Source organism: Mus pahari, chromosome 1 (genome assembly GCF_900095145.1).
Source record: "Mus pahari chromosome 1, PAHARI_EIJ_v1.1, whole genome shotgun sequence".
Classification (NCBI taxonomy): Eukaryota; Metazoa; Chordata; class Mammalia; order Rodentia; family Muridae; genus Mus; species Mus pahari.
In genome coordinates, this window is record NC_034590.1 from 63,389,263 (window position 1) to 63,410,481 (window position 21,219).

The 21,219-nt window shown below is 40.5% G+C and overlaps 1 protein-coding gene across 24 annotated transcripts in view; it reads left to right on the forward strand.

Annotated features, from left to right (window-relative positions):
* The window catches only part of Dlg2 (discs large MAGUK scaffold protein 2), a 1,883,913-nt gene that overhangs the window by 1,726,571 nt on the left and 136,123 nt on the right, over positions 1–21,219 (forward strand). For all 24 annotated transcript variants that reach the window (XM_029535332.1, XM_029535281.1, XM_029535286.1 and 21 more), the window contains one exon: positions 10,322–10,436. In XM_029535332.1, coding sequence (XP_029391192.1) covers positions 10,322–10,436 — 115 coding nt within the window. The remainder of the gene's footprint in view (positions 1–10,321; positions 10,437–21,219) is intronic.

Below are 21,219 nucleotides of genomic sequence, written 5' to 3' on the forward strand. Positions count from 1 at the left end.
CTAGATATGCACTCACTGATAAGTGGATATTAGTCCAGAAACTTAGAATACCCAAGATACATCTTGCAAAACACAAGAAAACCAAGAAGAAGGAAGACCAACGTGTGGCTACTTCATTCCTCCTTAGAATAGGGNACAAAATACCCATGAAAGGAGTTACAGAGAAAAAGTTTGAAGCTAAGATGAAAGAATGGACTATCCATCCCATCATCAGCTACCAAACCCAGGCACTATTGCACATGCCAGCAAGATGTTGCTGAAGGGATCCTGATATTGCAATCTCTTGTGAGGCTATGCCAGTGTGTGGCACACACAAAAGTGGATGCTCCCAGTCAGCTATTGGATGGAAGAGCTAGAGAAAGTACCCAAGGAGCTGAAGGGGTCTGCAACCCTTATAGGTGGAACAACAATATGAACTAACCAGTACCCCCAGAGCTCATGTCTCTAGCTGCATATGTAGCAGAAGAGGGCCTATTCAGCCATCACTGGGAAGAGAAGCCCCTTGGTCTTGCAAACTATATATACCCCAGTACAGGGGAATTCCAGGGCCAAGAAGTGGGAGTGGGTGGGTAGGGGAGCAGGGGCAGGGGAAGGGTATAGGGAACTTTCGGGATAGCATTTAAAATGTAAATAAAGAAAATATCTAATTAAAAAAAAAAAGAAAAAGAAAACAACTAACATAAGCTGGGACTGAGTTAAAGTGGCCTCTAGAGTTGAGCTTCAGTCATCTTGCATCTACTGAATTTTTAGCGTTTCATTGTAGAAACTGCAAGTAATTGACATGGGCTCTGCGTCAGCTCTCTGATCCTTACCCCCATGGTTCACACTGGCTCCGATTATAGGACCTCCTCCTCCACCTGCAGAGGCTGCTTGCTTGGGATTCCTGTTTCAATTATTAATTAAGAGGAAAGATACTTTTACCTGACTCAGTTCTACAGGGTTCAGTTTCCCCTAACATGTTTTTATTTGCTTGTAAATAAGAGTAAACTTACACGCCTATTTGCTTTTATTATTCCCTCATCCCCCCAATCCCTGCCCGAGAGGATAGAATAATTGGTGTCTGTCTTATTTGTCCCTACTTATCATTGCAGGACAACTTGTTCTTAAGTACAGAGAAATAAATCTCCTGTTTCCTAATTTCTTCAGTTGCTAAGGCTGCATCCCGCATACTTCCTGCCATTGTAATTATGAAAGCCTGAGATAAGACCCCTGCATCATACTGATGCTGTCCCTTAAATTGATGGGTCTCGATGTGTGGTCTTATTTGTTCTAGGTTATTTTCTTTGCTCCCTCCAAATGACATATCCTTTTTATTCTCAGTCATTTAGCCAAACTCCAAGCCTAAACATAGGCTTAGAACATAGGACCCCTGGATTGTGTTATGTCACATAGAGTTAGTTAATCAGCAGGGTCCCTTATTTGAAACTCCCTTATCCTGTCCATTCTTCTTCATTGATACCAGACTCACTTTCTTTTATTTTAAACTGGACCACCAAAAGACATGTCTACATTGCTTCTTTGTTTTTATTAACTGTCTAGTCTTTCTGTCACAGACATGACAGGTAAAATATAAGGACATTTCATGGATTATGTAATATCTTTGTTTCAAATTCTAAGTAAGACACACTGGAAAGAGAAGAGTATATTGCATTTTGATCATTTCTTGGATGGCAATTTCCTGTTCACATGCCCCTCAGATCATTTTCACTTTACTGAAGCTCTTTTGTCAAATGAGACTAACCATTTCATAGGAAATATTTTGTTGAAATAATCAAAGCACATTTTTTTTCTGAGCAATGCAAATAACTAAACTAAGCACGATATGGTTACTGTGAAGTATTCTTAATTTAGTTCTTATTTATGTGTCTAGAGATTGTGGGTAAATATCCATTATGAGATTTTTTTTCTAGTTGTATATAAAAATACTTGAAATATTAAGATAATAAAGATAATAAATAAGAACATATATATTCAAAGACAAAAGATGATCTTAGGAACTGAGGGGAAGTCTGGCGAGATGATTATATGAATCAAACATCACTACCTCATAAAGGAGACAGAGGTACATGTACTCAATACTGACCTCTGACAATGGTTTTCTTCATCAGTTGAAAATTTTTTAAAAATGTGTTGTAAGAGCTATTTAGGGATTGGTCATATTTATTCCATTCTCAACATAATCAAGATGGCTAATTCAGTTCTTTATTGGGGTAAGTGTGGGGCAGTCACAACAGCAGTCTTACTTCATCAGTTCCCAAAGAAGCTGCAACCACCAACCATATACCTTGCAAATAATAAGTAATTTTGATAGTTGAACAATCGTAAGTTTGCTAAACACTATGAAGGAAAAGTATCCATTGTGTTGGAAGGAAGGAAGGAAGGAAGGAAGGAAGGAAGGAAGGAAGGAAGAAAGAAAGAAAGAAAGAAAGAAAGAAAGAAAGAAAGAAAGAAAGAAAGAAAGAAAGAACATATCACCATAGCTTGATGCAGTATCTGAGTAAGGCCATTGAAGACAAGTTGGCTGGCAGAGATGGGAAGCTATTTTTGCAAAGTAATAGATGAAGTATGTATCTTGGTATCTTGGGAGGGATCCTTTGGTAGTTTGAATGAGAATGGCCACCATAGGCTCATTGAATACTTGACTCAACTGATGGAACCGTTTGGGAAAGATTAGGAGATGTGGCCTCATTGGAGGAAGTATGTCACTCAGAATGCAAAGACTCATGATTTCCAGTACTCTCTCAACTTCATGTTTTGATCAAGATATGGCCATTCAGCTGCTCTGTCACTCTGTCATCAAAACTGTAAGCCCCAAATAAACACTTCTCTATAAGTTGTCTTGCTCATGGTGTTTTATCACAGCAATTAATTAGGTGAAAGTAACTAACACAGAAGTGAACTAGGAAAATCAAGACCAGTATCTGAGGGAATGAAAAAGGGCAGGGAAACAATAAAAATATTCAGTAGGGAGGGAGTTAGGGGTCCTCTGGCTCTGCTGCGATTAAAAAGTCTAAATAGGGCTGAGAAGATGCATCATAGACACACACACACACACACACACACACACACACGGGAGATGGGGGATGTAATGGAAAATTCCATGTCTCTTTTTCAACTCAGAATCTGGTTGGCAGCCTGAAGGGTAAAGTAAGTTGAGGGTTGAAGTAAGAGGCTAGAAAGCTCTTTATGCAGAAAAGGCAGTCTGGGAAGATCTCCACTCAAAGACCTGCCAGTGGCCATAGGTCAGCTTTCTTGACAGCAGGCAGGAATTCAAGTGTATTGCTAAGAAGAGAGCCATCATCGAAGGAAAGTAATTCATCAACACAGCATCCCTTCAGGCATTGGTTCTTGTAAAGTGTCTTGCATGCAAAGCTCTAATAGTATCTCTCCATCCTAACATAATGTGGCTGGTCCCCTTCTGTGCCTAGCAGGCTTTGTAGTCCCAGGGCAACTAAAGAAATAGGTGGCTAAAGGGAGGCTGTTGTATATGTTCTGAGCGCCAAGTAAATAAAATGAATTTTATGTCACATAAAAGGGTTTTGGCAATGCATCACTTCTTGAATGTGAAGTACAACTGATGTTCTCCCTTATATATAACTATTTGAGAGTGTGGTATAGAGAGAGGGAGAGTGGGAAGGGGGAGAAAGGAGCAAGGGAGAGAGGGAAAGAGCACATAGTGATAAATATCTTTGAGATATTTTTCTACTCTAAATCATTCATTATCATATATTGATTCCAAGACTCACATTCATGTCTGTGCAAAAATACATTTCAGTCATGGTATCAGAATGAGCCTTTGTTCACTTGTTCAAAACTGCATGATCAATAGCTGATGCCTTTAAAAAAAATCCATACTGCCTAGAACAGTGAAGATGAAGTACAGCGTTTCGGGTATGCAGAAAGGCAGTGTGTAGGAGCAACAGTGCTTTCTTCCTTTCCCAAATGAGGAAACAGTATCTCTAAGCAGATGGGAGATTTTCCTACCCTCTCAGAGCCAGGGCTCCAGAAACTCTGCCTCCAGGGGACAGCTTTGAAATTCTAGTTTCTCTTTGCACACTGTAAATAACCAGCGGCTTTTCATAGAGATTGTACTTGCCCCAGTTTGTCTGCAGTAGCTTGGAGCTGACTGTGTGAGCTTATTCCAGGCAGAGGAGAGCTTACCCAGGACTGGCTACCATCTAAGAACCTCTCCTTACTCCTTGCATAGAATGGAAGAGCTTAAGTGGCAGGTGCTCTTTTGCAATCCACAGGAAAATGAGAATAAGAAGCAGTGACTTTGGTACCCTAGCAGTTAGCATTGTATGTGGCCTCTTATCAATGCTGAAGAAACATTGAGAAATCAATGAAAGGAAAATGCCCCAACAGTGAAGGAAAGTACCTGTGGAGCAGTAATCTGAGATTGTGCTTAGAAGTGACCTGTTAGTGCTCCACCCTTCCTGAACATTATTCCTGGTCTTGATGACAACGGCAGGCACGCCTAAATAAACAATAGTGTGACCTCAGTGGACTGCACATCACTGGCATTTACCCCAGTCCCACCAGGGGAAGCATTAAAAAAAGCTCAGACCCTTTAGTTTAGCTACCACCAAGAGATTCTCACAGGTCTGTCTGTGTGAATCTTTGTGCCCTTTGGCACATCTCAGGGGGCTGGGGGAGGGGCGGCGGCTGTTCAAAGTAGCTTCAGTGTAGTTCTGGAATGGATAACTCAGCAGGAAAGTAGTCTCCGTGGCTTGGATGTACAGAGTCTACTGTACGGCTCAGTGGCTTTATCTGTTCCTCTCTGAGTGGTGTCCATACTTAGAATAAACTGTCAACCTCAGTGCCACTAAAGATGGGATATGCATTTGTCCTGACCCACCACGGGAATAACAGTTAAGCTGTTTCGCATCAAATTTCGTTTTGATTCTCTAAACCAGTTTGAAAAGTAAACCTCAAAATGTACAGGTGAATTAACTGCGTCTTAATAACTGCCGAGGTCTCGTTGTTAGTAAATGGCATGATTAATCCCGAAACCGGGTTTCCTCTCCTAGAGTTCTAATCTGCTCTGCTTTCTGTTTCTTCTTGTAGCAGAGAGCTGTGAAAACTGCTACATGAAGTCAAGACTGTGAAGGAATGTGCTGCCCGCCCCCCACCCCCAGCTCCCTTGGGGGTGCTCATTCCTTGTGCCAAGGTTCTTTCCTTCTCTCAGATTCAAAGCACACAGGCTTGAGTTGTGGATGCAAGCATCTGGGCACCATTAGGCGCTGGTAGATTAAACAGAATACTCCTCCTTTGTAGACTAGGTTTTCTTGTTCAACCTTGACAAATTGCAAAGGAAATCAGAGCCCAGCAGAGCCCCCTGTCACGGAGGTCTGTGTGCTACGCAGACCCTCTCACCTCTCCTCCTGAGTGTCCTGTCAGCGCTGAGAGAATCCTGACAGATGAAGCCGCTAATATAACAGAAAACCACAGCAGAACTGGAACTGGACAGCACCATTCTGAGCTCCAAGTAACTATGGATCTTGTAGGAGGACCTTGTGGGTCATTTAATTTTATCAAGAAGGGGCCAAGCATTCCAAACTGTGGTTGCCTTTTGTTTATTCCGGTTTGGCCTGGTAGATGTACTTTACAATAGGGAAGGAGAGGCTAAATCAGAGGGTTTTAGACATAGACTTGTTTCCATACTATTTGATAGAACCTACAATGTTTATGAGTAATGAACAAGAAGAGGTTATGCATATAAGAACAAGAAATGACAGTCAGTACCAAGAGCCAATTGTTCTGATCCATTAGCTCTCTGGAAACCTTCCCAATATATCTTAAGATAGGCACCATCATTGTGGCCATTTTGCATATAAGAAAATTGAGCCAAGAATGGATAACAAATTGCCTAACAATGCATAGCTGGTACATGGGTGGGCCAAGAAGTTGATAACCATCTATATATCCCAAATCTTAAGCATTCTGCTATTATTAACCCTCATGTCAAAATTGGAAAAAAAAATCTGAACTGCCAAAAGAGTGATTACAATTGATTTATTAATTTCTTAAATGCTTAGTGGATTTTAATATGGCACATACACTAAGCACACTTCCTATAGGACACACTTAAAGGAGTTTAGTAAAGTTCTGTGCGTTACTTCCACTCAGTCAGTACTGATTGATCTGATGGAAGCAGCATGCTCAGAGGAGCTCACTTGGAACCCTGAAACCTCCCAGCCACTGTATCTGCTCTAGGAACACATCTTCCCTTCCGATGAGCACCACCATTGCTTGTCGCTGCCCTTGCTGATGCTCTTATCCACATCATCTGGAACTCCATAGGCTTGCTCATGTAATTTAATTTGTTTTTTCACTGGCATACAAAATAATGGATTTCATTATGGCACTTCCTTCATGGTTATTACTGGGTCTTGTTTATGGTTTCTTCTTGCTCCTCCCTCACCATCTGGTCTCCTTCCTCCTTTGCTTTCATGTGCCGTTGGCTTTAGAAGTCTCAGAATATAAGGCGGGTGGGGGGGACACAAAAGTACCTGACTTTCTCATGCAAAGGACACAAAGTTCACTGAAGCCAGTGCTTCCTGACTCCTGTCTGAACACTTCACTTAGTGCCCTCTTGCTAGTTTCATAGGCACAAGAAGTAGGAAATGATTTGTGGTTTCAGCCTTCACTGGATGCCCTTTGCAAGCAAGGCAGTGCAGGATAGAGTGTTGCTTTCTTACTGTGGAGTCCCACCTTAGCATTGTCATGCTTAACATCCTTATAATCTCACATTCTGTAAGCAAATCCACTCAGGTTCTGATGTGCTCCAAGCTATATGGTGTAAAGATTAGCATGTTTTAAAAATCTCAGTTGAATGTTCAGAGGTTTGAAATCAAGAGTGTTATGAATTTGTCTGAAAAATACCCCAAAGGAGAGAACAGAGGCAGGAGGAAAACAGCTAAGGGAAGAAGTTGGGTTGATAAGAGTGGGTGTATTCATTGTTTGTGTTTTAGCTTTGTTAGATGTCAAGATTGGCATCTCACAGTCTACATAGATGTTTATTTATAAAGCATTTCTAACTATAAGCTTGGTTTACCTCTATGAACTTGAAAACATGCAACCTCCCCCACCCTCATCCCATTTGTATCTGTAAACCTATTGTTTGTGAATTCGATAAATTATGTGAGCCTCTGTCTCCACTTTCCAAAGGTAAAAGATAAGTTCCTTTGAATACAAGTTTTGTGATTGAGCTGAGTGTCAAAGTGCTAAGGCAAGGATGAGATAGACACTGGATAAGGCAAAGGCAGTATAATTTAGGAGCTACAGAGAACTCAAGCACTGTACGTAAAGGAGGGCATCCAATATAAGAATATGGCAGAAAGTATTCCGATCACCTAATGAGCCATACAGCAATGCAAATGAGCTTTATTATTAAGGCAAGTATCCTGTCATAATACACGCTGTAGTAGTGTGATCCTAATGAGACCCTTTAAGAGAGTCTATTGATGTTCTTAATTGTGTGTAGGTTAAGTGTCACAACTGTTTTCAGTTGTGAATGAGTTGAAGAGAGCCTGGAGAGCAATAAAAACAGTGAAGTGCTTAGGCAGTGGTGGTAAGTTAACAAAAAAATGTCTGAACATTGAACACTTGCTTTTGGAAGTGAAGACAAACGTATGCCACCTTCCTTCTCTCGCAAAGAATGTTGAGAATTGGCAATTTATTTTTTACAGCTACTTGATAACCAGGTTTATCTAATGATTTAGCTCATTCCTTATTCACTGATCAGTCACTTAGAAAAGGTGTTCTGCACCTCTTCTTAACTCCCTCTGGGCTATCAGATTGCATGTCATAAATATGGAATTCCTCCAATGAGACATGGACTTGCCCTAAGAGGCTCAGCCTAGTGGAATAGGGTAACCACACAAGTAATTGCAAGGTGCTGTGAGAGCGCATCTAATGAGCAATGGGGTGATAGAGTCAGTGCTGTGATTGATAGATGCAGTGCTGTTATTGGTAGAGGTGGTGCTGTGATAAAGGCAGTAATGTAGCTCACTGGAGAGACAGGGTAAAGCGCTGATTGTAGATGCTTTTTCAACTTTCAAGTCTTTCTGGTTGTGAAGCAGAGAGTCCTATGTCTCCATGAGACTGAGTGGCATCCAGGGCTGATACTAAGCTTCAGAGAGTAGTCGCGTGACATGGATCAGCGGAAGCTGGAAAGTTCCACTGTGTCCCCAAAGAAATCAGAGGGTGTTTTTGTTATTGTTGCTGCTGTTTTGTTTTGTTTGCTTGTTTGTTTGTTTTTCTTTCTCTACAATGTGGAAACACATGCCTCTAATTCTAGCACCCAGAAGGCTGAGATAGGAGAAACTCAAGTTCAAGGCAGACTGTGCTATGTATACACAGCAAGTCCCATGGCAGCCTATATTATATAATAAGATCTATTTTTAAAACGTAAAAACAAAGTGTTCATGGGACTGTTTAACTGTTATGTAAACTATTGACCAGTACTTTTGATTGTGGTGCCATCCTAATTTATTCTATAACATGCACACATACAGTAAGGCATTATTCATTACATCATGAGGAGCAGCAGAGGCCTAAAACCTAAAGACATGGGGCTAGTTAAATAAACAAGTATAAATATAAAATGTGATTTAGGAAAATCATGTTTATATATGTGGGAGAAAGTAGCTAGCTATCCATATGATACTATTAAAAAAGAGAAAAAAACTTGAGCAGAATCCATAGAGTGAATGCACGTGTGTGTGATCATGAGCTCACACACATTCCCACAGCATTCTCAGCATGCACGTTGCTCTCCGGATAAGCTCTGGGGAAGAACATCTGTGAGAAGGGAAGCTGAGGCCTTTCCAGCTCTCGTGTGTGTTTCTGTAGTTGAGGTTTTTATGATATCTGTCGGCTTCATTTTACAACCTAGAAATAAGATGCCCAGAAAGCCCAGTGTGCACTGGGTGCAGTGTGGTCCATTATAAATGTCAGCTGATCCTTCAAGAGAGCAAAGAAATACAGCTAGCTCAGTTGGGTTCAATCTGCTGACAACATCACACCAGTGCTCTTAAGTTTTCCCTTGGAATGAAATATAGTGTTTTAGAGTAAAGTCAATAGATTTTAGATGAACTATATGATTAAGTCTATATTTTGCTTTTTTTAACCTGAAAAAAAGGTTTAAAGCTGAATTATTAACACGGAGTCTGCCAAATCTTGGTAATTCCAGAATGTACTTCAGCACCAGAAATAACTAAACCAACTATTATGTGCCTTTTAAATCTTCAGGGTACAGACTTTTATGATTTACATTCTGAACTGTTATCTGTTGCCAAGACTTTTAGGGACAGCCATCTCATAATTATCAATCCATGCTACATGATCTGAAATTAAAGTCAGTTTCATAGAACTTCTTAATTATACAGCATTTGAAACATAAGGCTGGAAAGATGGCCCAGCACTTAAGATCACTTACTGAATTTTCAGAAAACCCCAGTGTGTACTCACACACAGTCATACACACACATATACATGTAAATAAAAATAAATAAAAATAAAATAAGTCCTTTATAAAAATAATTTGAAACACTCTCTAGGTAAATACCTTTATTATATTAGTTACCTTTGTTTTCATGAAAAGTTGTAAATTGAATTGAAAATCAAATTATTTTTAAACGTGCTAGTGAACAATTTGAGCAGTGACACACACTGTTAATGCAGGGACTGAGAAGCAGAGGCCAGCCTTGTCTACACAGCAAGTTTTAGATTCGCTAGGGCTACATTAAAGGCCTCTTTCTCTATGTGTCTGTCACTCTCTGTCTACCTCTCTATCTCGTCTCTTTCTCTCTGCCTCTCTCTGTGTCTCTCTGCTTCTTTCTGTTTCTCTCAGTCTCTGTCTTTCTCCCTCTCTTTCCCTCTGTTTCTCTGTCTCTGTCTCTGTCTCTGTCTCTCTCTCTCTCTCTCTCTCTCACACACACACACACACACACACTCGAGTAGAAATGGAACTGAGAAAATCTGATTGAAATTAATAGATTGTGTCCATTTCAATATCCTAGTTATGCTGATACGCTATAGTTTTGAGAAACAGGAAACAGGGTAAGGGTTGTGTGGAATCTTAAATGTCTCACAAGTTAGGAATGTCATGCGTCTTTTCTTCCTATGAATATGTGAGTAAATGGCACTAGCAAGCAGACCTACTGTTCTGAAGTTGAGCATCTGCCTGGTACTTTGTAAGGAACTTACAATAACAGTGATCAGTAGCCTTGTCTTAATCAGTAACCTTGTCTATACAGCATGTCTAACTCAGAAGATACAGAAACAAACTTACCATTTTTTTTTCCCTCATTACCAGATTACGCTCGATTTGAGGCCAAAATCCATGACCTACGAGAGCAGATGATGAACCACAGCATGAGCTCCGGGTCCGGGTCCCTTCGAACCAATCAGAAACGCTCCCTGTATGTCAGGTAGGCATCAGAACATTCTTCACTAGGATATGTTAGTCCTGAACTACTGGCTTAGGAACGCAAATGCCATGCCTATGTTCCAATTAGCCCATGTTTGTCAGTACACAAACATGGGCTAATTGGAACATAGGCTCAAAGGCCTTGCATTTAACCATTTCCAAGTAACTTTTGAAGTGTTATTAGGCGAAAACTCTCCCGTAATTTTATCTTTTCAATTTTTTTCTCTTTCAAAAATGAAGTGGAGGGAGGGTCTGTCTCTGTAGCTCATGTCAACAAATTCTAGAATTTTCTTGGTACTAGAAACACAAGTTTATACTACCACATACAACTCTTAAATTATTTCTTGGTAGTATTGAAAATATTAAAATATTAAAGTGAAACATCAGTTGTGTTAATGACTGAAGCTCCAGACATTTGCTTGCAGTTGGTCTTGGGAGAAACTATTCATTTTTACTTCCTGACTTTCCAGGATGTGAGTGTGTTAGCTCTTACGCATTTATTAGAAATCAGCTGTTCTATCTAAGAGTTGTGTGGACTGCTTGTTTTTCTGAACATTCTGGTGGAAATACTTTGCTTCAGTAGAATCTCAACACCAGTTGTTTCTCAGACCATAATAGTTTATTTCCTGAACATCTGAAACTCATTAATCAGCCTGGTGTGGTAACTCACCTCTGCAGTCTCAGTACATACGAGATGGAGGCAAGGAAACCACCACAAGATTAAGAGCAACCTGGAGATAGCTCTTAGTAGTAAGTTCCTTTGCTACAGAGTGAGTGACTTGAAAAAGCCTGTCAGTATTTTCTCTGCATGGAAACCTTGAGTGAGGTCTGTAGACACTCAAGCATAGCATGGCTTACTTCCTAGTTCTCCCTCCTGCACTACGTCTAAGAGTCATCTATTTGTGTGTGTGTTCCTGCATGTGTTGTGTGTGTGTGCACGTGTGTGAGCACACATGTACACATGCTTCTACAATGTGGGTCCTAAGAACTGAACTATGACCTTCCTGCTAGGTTGTGAGCAACTTTACTGAGCCATTTTGTCAAGACAGGATTTTTAATAAGTAATACAAATACTAACAGCTTAGAATGAACATGGCTCCTTCTGTGGTCAGAATGAGTGTATGTACTATTTGGAGGAAACAAGTCCTCACTGTTTGAATGTCCACTGCCAGCTCTGGTCCAGGATCTGATTGACAGCTAAGGCCACATCTCCTCACCTGTGATACATACACTAAATGATGCACATGAGCTGGACTTGTCTGAATTCCAAATGGCTATAAATATAAAGGTAGAATTAGCTTGCCTGTGTATCAGTCATGGCAAGAAGATCAATTTTAGAATGTGGTTTGTTCTCAGGGGCCTTAATTTGCTGGATGCTCCGGCCATCATAGAATGCCAGTTTATTCTGGAGAGTTTCTGTGCCTCAGGACTCTTGGACTTAAAAACACATGATATGATGATGACAGACAGACAGACAAACAGACAGATCAATTTAACAGACTATTAATTGTCATAGCTAGCCAACTCTATTCTAGATTATTTTGAAGTATGTCATTGTCCATGGTAGGAAATGTGGAGAACTACCTTAGTAAATGTGTTATAGTGACATCACAAATGAAATAGAAGTTAAGCCAATTTGTGTCTGTTTCTCTTCTCAATACTTGTGTGTTATAATCACTGGTTTTCATGATAAAAATTATTTTGAAAAACCTTGAAATGTTTCATTTTGGGATAGGAAATAGGCAAAAAAGTAGTTTGGCTAAGAGTACCCAGTCAACTCCGTCAATTGAATGAATGACTTTATAGACTAAAACCACAAAGAAAAAAATCATCGACGTTGATGTCATTAAAAACAGAGTACATGAAAATATTATTAATGCAGTAGAAAAAAAATTTGATGAAGACACATGGGTTAAAAGTTTTTAAGTTGTGGAAAATTAAATGAAAGGCTATGATATATAAAATGAAGACATATTTGAAAGTACTATTGACTAGGATCAAATCTTCATTCTGAGAAGTGTAATATGAACGAAAATTGGAAAGTTAAACTGATAGATAGTTTTAAAAGGAACACATTCTTAAGTGAGACTGAAACACACATCCATATGAAATTTCCCAGAGGAAAAAAATCTCTTTCGTATTAAAATCTGGTATTTGGTCTTCTAAAACTCCATTCTGTAGTACCTACAGACCCGACCTTAGCATCTCAGTGAGTCTGAGAGACAGAGAGTAGCAGAGGAAATAAAGGCCACACTCACAGTAAGATCCCAGAACAAGAACTCTAAGGGCTCCTGGCCTTGTTCTTGCACAATGCGTAAAATAGACCAACAAGGGAAATGAGGATGTAAAATGGACTAGCAGAGCCCAAACAGAGTCCTTACCAAAAATGGTCCCCGGAGACACTTGCCATATCTGGAGCATGCCTACAGGAACTGTACCGAATTAGTCTGTGTTTATTTTAGAGCATCAACTACTCACTCTCTCAAAATAAATGAGTAGCAGGGTTTCCTGACTATAGAAGAATAAAGTAATGAGTGTGTCTTTCTGGTCTGGAAATGACATCTTGGAGTATTATTTTATTTATCTTGCTTACCTTACTCTAAATGACAAAAGGAACCTTAGCTATTACCAGGTCTGCTCTGAGGACCGAAAGGAAAACACGTTTGCCTGGGAATCCCACAGTGGCTATGACAGCCAACTCTCCCACCAGTCCGACATTTCTCCCCACTTTGTTCCCTCTCCCTCCATCTTAGTTCATGGGTTCCAGCTGTTGGATGTATGGTAGCTGTGGTTGCCAGTCTTCTCTGGCCAGTGCTGTGTTAGACACTCAGACGAGTGAGAAGTAAAATTCAAGCACTCCACTTTAGGGCAATATAGGATATATATTGTGGCTTTCCCTGATATTATCCATATATTTGCAAGAAGTAAAATACCTAAGTCAGAGAGTTCACAAAATTTTGAGCTAGGATAAGCAATTCAATATTTGCCTAGCTCATATAACTTCTACTCTGCCTTAGAGTTCCCTTCTTACTCCCCCCCATACATCCATACTCTCATATGCATATATATATATATATATATATATATATATATATATATATACTCACACACACATACACTCATATGCATATACACACACATACAGACAGAGAGAGAGAAAGAGAAAGAGAAAGAGAAAGAGAAAGAGAAAGAGAAAGAAGAGAAAGAGAAAGAAGAGAAAGAGAGTGTCTAGCTAGCTTTGGCTCTGACCTTGTTGAAGACGTTGTGACATCTTACGAGCCTTTTGAAGCTGGCCTTATCCCTCTGGTGGACACAATCCTCCCAAGTGGTAGCACTTTGTTTCCCTGAACTCTTGATATGAGAGAAAGTAAGCAACGCTACCTTGCCCAAAGAGAGCTTTAAACTGGTTCCAAAGATCTTCAATCTAGGTGGAATTATTTTACTTGCCTTAAGCTGTGTGCAGCACTAGAAGTGATGTGGGAGCAGTGTGCGAATGAAATCAATTGATACTCATAATCCTCTACATGTAGTACAGGGATGACTTCAATGTGTTTGTACTATTTGACTTTTATGTGTCCTGCATTGTGGAAACCTATATTTGAAAAGTCATAACAACAAATAAAGTTGGCTGGGGATATACTCCAATGGATCAGTTCTCACATAGCCTGTAATAGAGCCTGGATTGCAAACATAGTAGCAAAAAATGAAGGAAACCAACCAAAGTGTTAAAGATACAAATACGGCAATTTTCAGAGTATTAGGCAAGTACATTAGCTTACCAGTACATGTACTTGATCCCCAGACTAGCTATGTGGGATTTAATTCATGTCATCAAAGCTGTTCATATGAGCAAAAGAAGCAAGCAGATGCCTAGGTGGAATGACTGAATTCACCTCTTCATAGATGTTCTCCCCTTCTGCCCTTCAGTAAAAAGATGGTTTCCAAAGACATGGCTCTCCTTGCTGCTAAGAGAACTATGGTCAGAGACAGGTGGCTTTAGTTTCCAAAGAGGCACAGAAGTCTAGAGAAGATGCTTCCTTAAAAGGAATAAAAGCACCTAGATTACTAGGAGAAGGCCGGAGGTCAGAGAGAAAAACAGATACATATATCTATCTATCGCTTGAGAGTGAAAGGTCACATTAAAGAAAATTTTGACCTATGTTCATTGGCCAATAAAGAATATTGAGACTTCCAGCAAATAACCAGTATCCTTGTTATGAACTTATTAAGTGTTCTGAGTGCTACACTTAACTCTCAGTCATGAAGCATCTTTTAACTATCTGTCCTGTTCCTAAACCCATAATGGGAACAAAGGACTCAGCCAAAAACCATGTCTTCTGCCTGTAGGAAACTCACCATCTAGTAGGAACCAGTACAACAGTTAAATGTAGTGGAAGATAGACTGAGAATTTTGACTGCTTCCTAATGTACAATATTTGAGTTGCTTTTTCAACAACTTTTTCAGTATTTTGGCCCAACGAATGAAGGGCATTCATTCTTTCTCATGGTCCTGTAAATGGAAACATTCCTAAAGAGGAAAGCACTTGGGTGTTCAGCAGTACTCTTTTGCTTATGTATAGCGTGTACTTCATTGTTTTCCATTCTGTGTGATCAGTCTCTCTGCGCTCAGTGATGGTCACAGCTGACTGACTTGATTTAATAACTCCTCAGTGGATCATGATGTATGGCTTACAGATACACAGAAGAGTTCCAGGTCAAAAACTTGGTGCCCAGTCAAGCAGGAAAAAGCACTTCCCTGAATTAGCAATTCAGTATCTCAGGGATCCCAAATGTTTGCTAGTGTAGCTAATTTGAAAGGGGTTATGACTGACATTAGGGAAGAAGTAGAAATAGAGGAAAATATCTGCCATGAGGCTTTCTTCAATCAAATACCCTTTTAAAAAACAAAAACAAAAACAAAAAAAAACTTCTATTATTCTACAAAATTCCCTCAGCCTAGCGGTCAGGAGTATGGCAACCTTCTTTGAGTTAAAGAAAGAGAGTCTGCCAAATGGTTTTCTTCAGATTCCTCAGCTAGACTTGACATTGGAACAGACTTTCAGGTCCTATTTAAGATGCCATAGAGTAGAATTTAGGGACACAGTTGTTGGATTCAGCCAAACACAGATACTTTTGTAGTATGAACTTGCCAGTCACTAGCTCTGTGACCACAGAGAAATCAGAGCAATCTCCCTTGGCTTCATTTCCTTGTCTGTAGGAGTGAAAATGGTAACAGCAATAGTATATGATGAAGTGACTGTGATCACTTATACAAAGCACATCGAAAGACATTGATAAATCTTAGTTGATAATCATTATTTATTACAAAGGCTGCCTGTTTAAACAGGGCAGATGGGAGTCCATGTTTTGTCCCACCCCTAGGGTGGAGAAGTGCCGCTACGCCACTGTTGTCATCCAGTGCTGGGCTTTTAGGAAGCACTGAGACACTGTTCAGAGGGTAGGGAAACACAGTCTAAGATGTGGGAAGCTGAAGCTGGGGTCTCCTCACTCCTGGGCATCCAGTTGCAGCTGGGAAACTGCACAGAGGAGTCAGGTAATGAAGGGTTGGAGTCCAAGGACCTGTTATGAAGACCCCGGAACTGGGAGCTCCCAAACTCCTGGATATCCTGGCACCTTGGGTCTTGAGTAATTGGACTGTAAGGAGTCGGGAACAGAGTTGGTGGCATGCATGGGCTGAGGACGAAGACAAGCCTGGGGCAAGGGGAATGGGAACTCCAGTTTAGCTCATTTGTGATCGTAGCAGTAGATGTCTGGGAGCACAGAGGAGCCTTCTGTAGGAGACTTAGGCTGTGTTTCTATAGTCAAAGGCCATCTCCATGCTCCCCACAGTGGCTCTTGATGAAAGAGGCAGTCCTTGGTTCCAAACTGTTTATTGATTGTTCATCATAGAAAGTGGATGCATACCACCTTCTCAGGATGGACCAGAGATTAATTACTTTTTGTAGGAAGGAATGTCTGATTAGGGAAGCTTATTGGCTAAACCCTCAGGGTCTCACTAGTATGGAGAACTATGTTCTGGGCTACATCACTATCATGGGGAGTGTGGTCATATATTCTGGGCCAAGAATCTAGTAGGGAGCAGTGGCATCTACCATCCCAGGTGGGTACCTGGGTACCAGGGTCTCAGACCCATTCAACCTTACCAAGTCTCCTAGTACAGTCCATTGTCTTTTCAGGCAGAGACTGTAGAATTGATTGTGAACAGGCATTATTTTCTTAGCACTGGGGTGAACTGTCCCTCCAGCTCACTCCCATTGTTCCATTGCTTTCTTTCAGCAGGGAAGGGACAAGGTTTCCTGGTGACCTATACTCCTTTCTGGCCTCTGTGACCATGGTGCCTGAAAAGAAGGCCATAATTCTGTGGCCCTAGAATGTCCAGCTTTGTCAACTTCCTAGTAAGACTCAACCCATGGAAGCCTGAAAAGAATTCAGTAATAGCTACAAACTCAGTTCACTGAGTGTTCAGCTAGCAGTCCCACATTCACACAGATGACAACACTGCCACACTCGCATGATGTCTCCTTCTTCCCCTCTGTTCTCTGTGTGAACTCTGGCTCCCTCTTCAATTCTGTTTTGAATGGGAAAGACTATTTCTTTTACGGTTATTCTTTATTGTACTGTTTTTCTTTAGGTAGCAATTTTTGTTTTACGGTCTGTGAATAATGTGACCAGTGGACTGAAAATGGACCCCTGTCCCATTGTTCCCATACACTGTGTATAAGGTGACAGACTGCCTTACTGGTGTGATATAGTACCCTGACACAGGCAACCTCAGGGAGAAAGGGGTTATTTTGATTCGCAGTTTTAACATACAGCTCATCGTTGTTACATATTGTTACAAGTTATAAACTAAACAACATAATGGTCATACTACACCCATAGCCTGGGAACAAAGAGTGATGACTATTCTTCGTATTCACCTGCTTTTCTCTTTTTTTTTATGCAGCCTATGGAATAGTGCTGTTTACAATCAATGAACTCAATCTAGACAATCCCTCACAGACATGCCCAGAGTCTAACCTAAAGATAATCCCTCAGAGGCAGGTTTGTCTCCCTGGTGACTCTGGATCCTGTCAAATTGGCAATATCAACCATTACACATCAAGTCATTCATCTCTTGATTTTTCTAGTCAATAAGCGTATTGTTTGCATTGGTCCACGTTGTGCCACTTGGCAATAGATGTCCAGGAGATAGAGGCAGACGAGAATCATAGGCTCTTTCTCTCAAACCTGCATAGTATAGATCTGTTGGTAGTTTATCAACTACATAGATCATTACTTGAAAGATTGTCTCCTGATAACTAATACGTCACATATCTTACAATTATATACCTATTTTAATAGCTTTGGAGGAAGTGTTGCTGAAGTATACATACCATTGAAGAACAGCCTACAAGTCCCAGTTAGCATCTTCATTTTATCAAGTTTTTAATACTTAGTATAAAAAAAGGTACCTTAATAAACATTTATTAAATGAATGAACTCCACATCTATCTTTCCTATGCAAATGTAGCCAAAGAATTTGATCAAGCTGGTGGCAGTTAATTAGGAACTGGGGACATCAAGTCCATCTGTGTCTTCAAGATACAAGCACCACCTGCCAGCACTGCAATTCCAGGAAAGATGTGGCATCGCCAGGACAGCAGCCTGCTTCATTTGTCCCCCAATCGCTCAGACTTCGTTTTAACCAGGGTCTAATTAATAACAGAATTAACATATACACACACAGACTTGTTAGAGAGAAAGTCTGGGACAAGGCCAAGATCTTGGGAAAGTTGCCCCTTCTCTTCCAGGACACAATGTCTGGATGTTCCTTTAGTGGCAGGTTTGGAAAAAAAAAAGTACTATCCGGGACACTTTGCTTTGATGGGCTTCTATTTGGGGGAAATATTATTCCTATATTATTAATTATAGTGAGACAAAATACTATATTGTATTCCTTTGTATATATAGAGGATTTTTCTGTGCTAGTCATTTTCCTTTGAATAGCAGCACAGACATCTACTCTCTATTCCATGGCCCCATTGGTCAGTAGCCCAGTCATGGTAGGAAGGAGAGTGGCACAGAGGCCAGTCTGCAACCTCCTTTTCTGTGGCATAGTCACTTCCAACCTTATCTGATAATGGATTTTATCAAAAGACATGAGGCAAGGTCATGCCATCCATGTACTCACATACAAGGCAGAATTCTTTCTCCCTTCCTCCTGCCTTCCACTACTGTCCTTGGCAAAGGTTACAGTCAACTGTGTGTGAGCTGCTGCTGAGTATTTGACATAGCATTAGCCAATATTTATGTTGATCTTCATTCCTTGACTTCTATGCTCTTATTTAACAACATTTAAATACTCTGAAATTGATTGAATTATGATATAGTAGGATGCAGCAGAATAGAGAAGTCAAAGCACTGAATTAAGAGTGAATTTTCTTTTCTTAAGATCTTCCAGGAAAGGAGCTAAATTGATGGCTGAGTTAGTAAAGTGCTTGCCACACAAGCAGGAGGGCATGTCTTTACATCCCCATCACCTATATAAAATGCTGAGTGTGGCAGTCTGCATCAACAACCCCCAGACATGAAGATCCTTGGTCATCATTGGCCAATTACTAGACAATAGCTAGCTTGCTATTTGGTGAACTCCCAGCACAGTGAGAGAATATCTCAATAAAGATAAAGTGGAAAGTTATTGAAGGTGACACCAAATGGCAACCTCTGGCCTCCACCCAAGTGCACAAGTGCATGCCCAAAAGCCTGTACACACCATACATGTAACACAGAAAGGGTTAAGTACACACACATGCACAAGCACATCTTCTAAGGGATGTGGCATGATAGGACCATGTACCTGTTATGCTATTCAGGTATTCTATTTAGTTAAACAGGCTGAATAGAATTTATTGACTGGGAAGTCCAGAGGAGAGGTAGAAAAATATGTGACAAAATTCAGACGGCAACTTGGGCTATAATCATGAAGGGCTCTGGAATTTAAATGCTATAACCCCTCTGTTGACTTCCTTTAAACCTCACAACAGTACTGTGGCAGGTACAATTATTGTTCTTGTGCTAAAAAGGAGATATTTTCAAGGAAATTTGAAAGCCAAACAGCCTACATAAGTCACTGCTATACCCAGTTATGCATTTGTTTATACTGTAGTGCAGTCAAGTTGAAGTTGGCCCTGTACTGCTAAGATTCACAGTAATGAAATTTGTGTTTCTTTTATGTTATATATTAAATTTCCCAAGAAAGGCATTCTAGGGCAAAATGTGTAGCTTATTATGGTGGCTAGTTTTATGTCACCCTGACACAAGCTAGATTTATCTAAGAGGAGGGACCAGAGTTGAGAAAAGGCCTGCATAAGACTGAGTGGTGATACACCTAAGCTGATGGTCCTGGGTTCTATAATAAGGCAGGCTGAGCAAGTCTTGAGGAACAAGCCAGTAAGCAGCACCCTCCCTTGGCCTCTGCATCAGCTCCTGCCTCCAGGTTCCCATCCAGTTTGAGTTCCTACCTTGGCTTCCCTCGTTGGACTGTGATCCAGGGTATGTGAGCCAAATATAGAGCTCCCCAGTTGCTTTTGATGATAGTGTTTCATCACAGCAACATTATATTGATCCTAATTAAGATACCTACTAATTGCCAACCTTCATTTTTTAAAACAGAATCTCACATTGCCGGGTATGGCCTTGAACTCAGGATATAGTTGAGGGCTACCTTCACTTATCTTCTAAAGAGATGGGATTTTAGAAGTCTACCATCATACCCAGTACATGTAATCCTGTGAGTCAAACATGGGGCCTTCCGTATGCTAGGCAAATACTCTCTAAACTGAGGTGCAACCAGAGCCCTCAGCTGCAATCTTGACTGTCTCATTTGTAGTATGCCACACATTACCTCTCCCACAGGCCCCTTAGGATTACTTTGAACCATGTCTTGAAAGGAGCTCACCCTATGGGACTTATTAAGTAAGAAGAAAGTTCCCTTGTTTCTGTGTGTACTTAGAATTTGCTTCCTTTAATGGAGAATAAATTTTGGTTCTTCATTTATACTTTGAGACTCATTATGCTTACACTTACAGCTATTTACATTTTTAATTGCATCTTTAATTTTGTAACAAAGGGCTTTATGTTTCAGCAGCCAATTTTATGCCTGAAATAGAAAAGAGAAAGAGAAAGGTGCTGTTGTTGTTGTTGTTGTTGTTGTTGTTGTTGTGTTACTTCACCTTCCACTGAAATCACAGTTTGCTACTAATGTTTAAAAGGTTTCAATTTTTAGATTTCTGTAGGGAATGGAGAAAGAGTCTCCTGAATGACCTCCACATTTCCCTCCAGCCCTCTGGCACATCTAGACTTTATAACTTACTGTTATTGATGGTTAGCCTGTCATTTATGTATTCATTGATTCCTCCCACTAAAGCTTTTCTGAGCCATTAACCACCTCCTTGTGGCTCAGGTGTTAACAAGATTAATAAGGCATTTTTCCCCTGCCCTTGAGAACCTTGGGTCATTCTACCAATCTAGATTTTAATTCTTGGCTCTTACCCCATAATAATCACATTACTAGAAATGTCTTAGCCGGGCGTGGTGGTGCATGCCTTTAATCCCAGCACCTGGGAGGCAGAGGCGATGGATTTCTGAGTTCAAGGCCAGACTGGTCTACAGAGTGAGTTCCAGGACAGCCAGGGCTACACAGAGAAACCTTTTCTTGAAAAACCAAAGAAGAAAAGAAAGAAAGAAAGAGAGAGAGAGAGAGAGAGAGAGAGAGAGAGAGA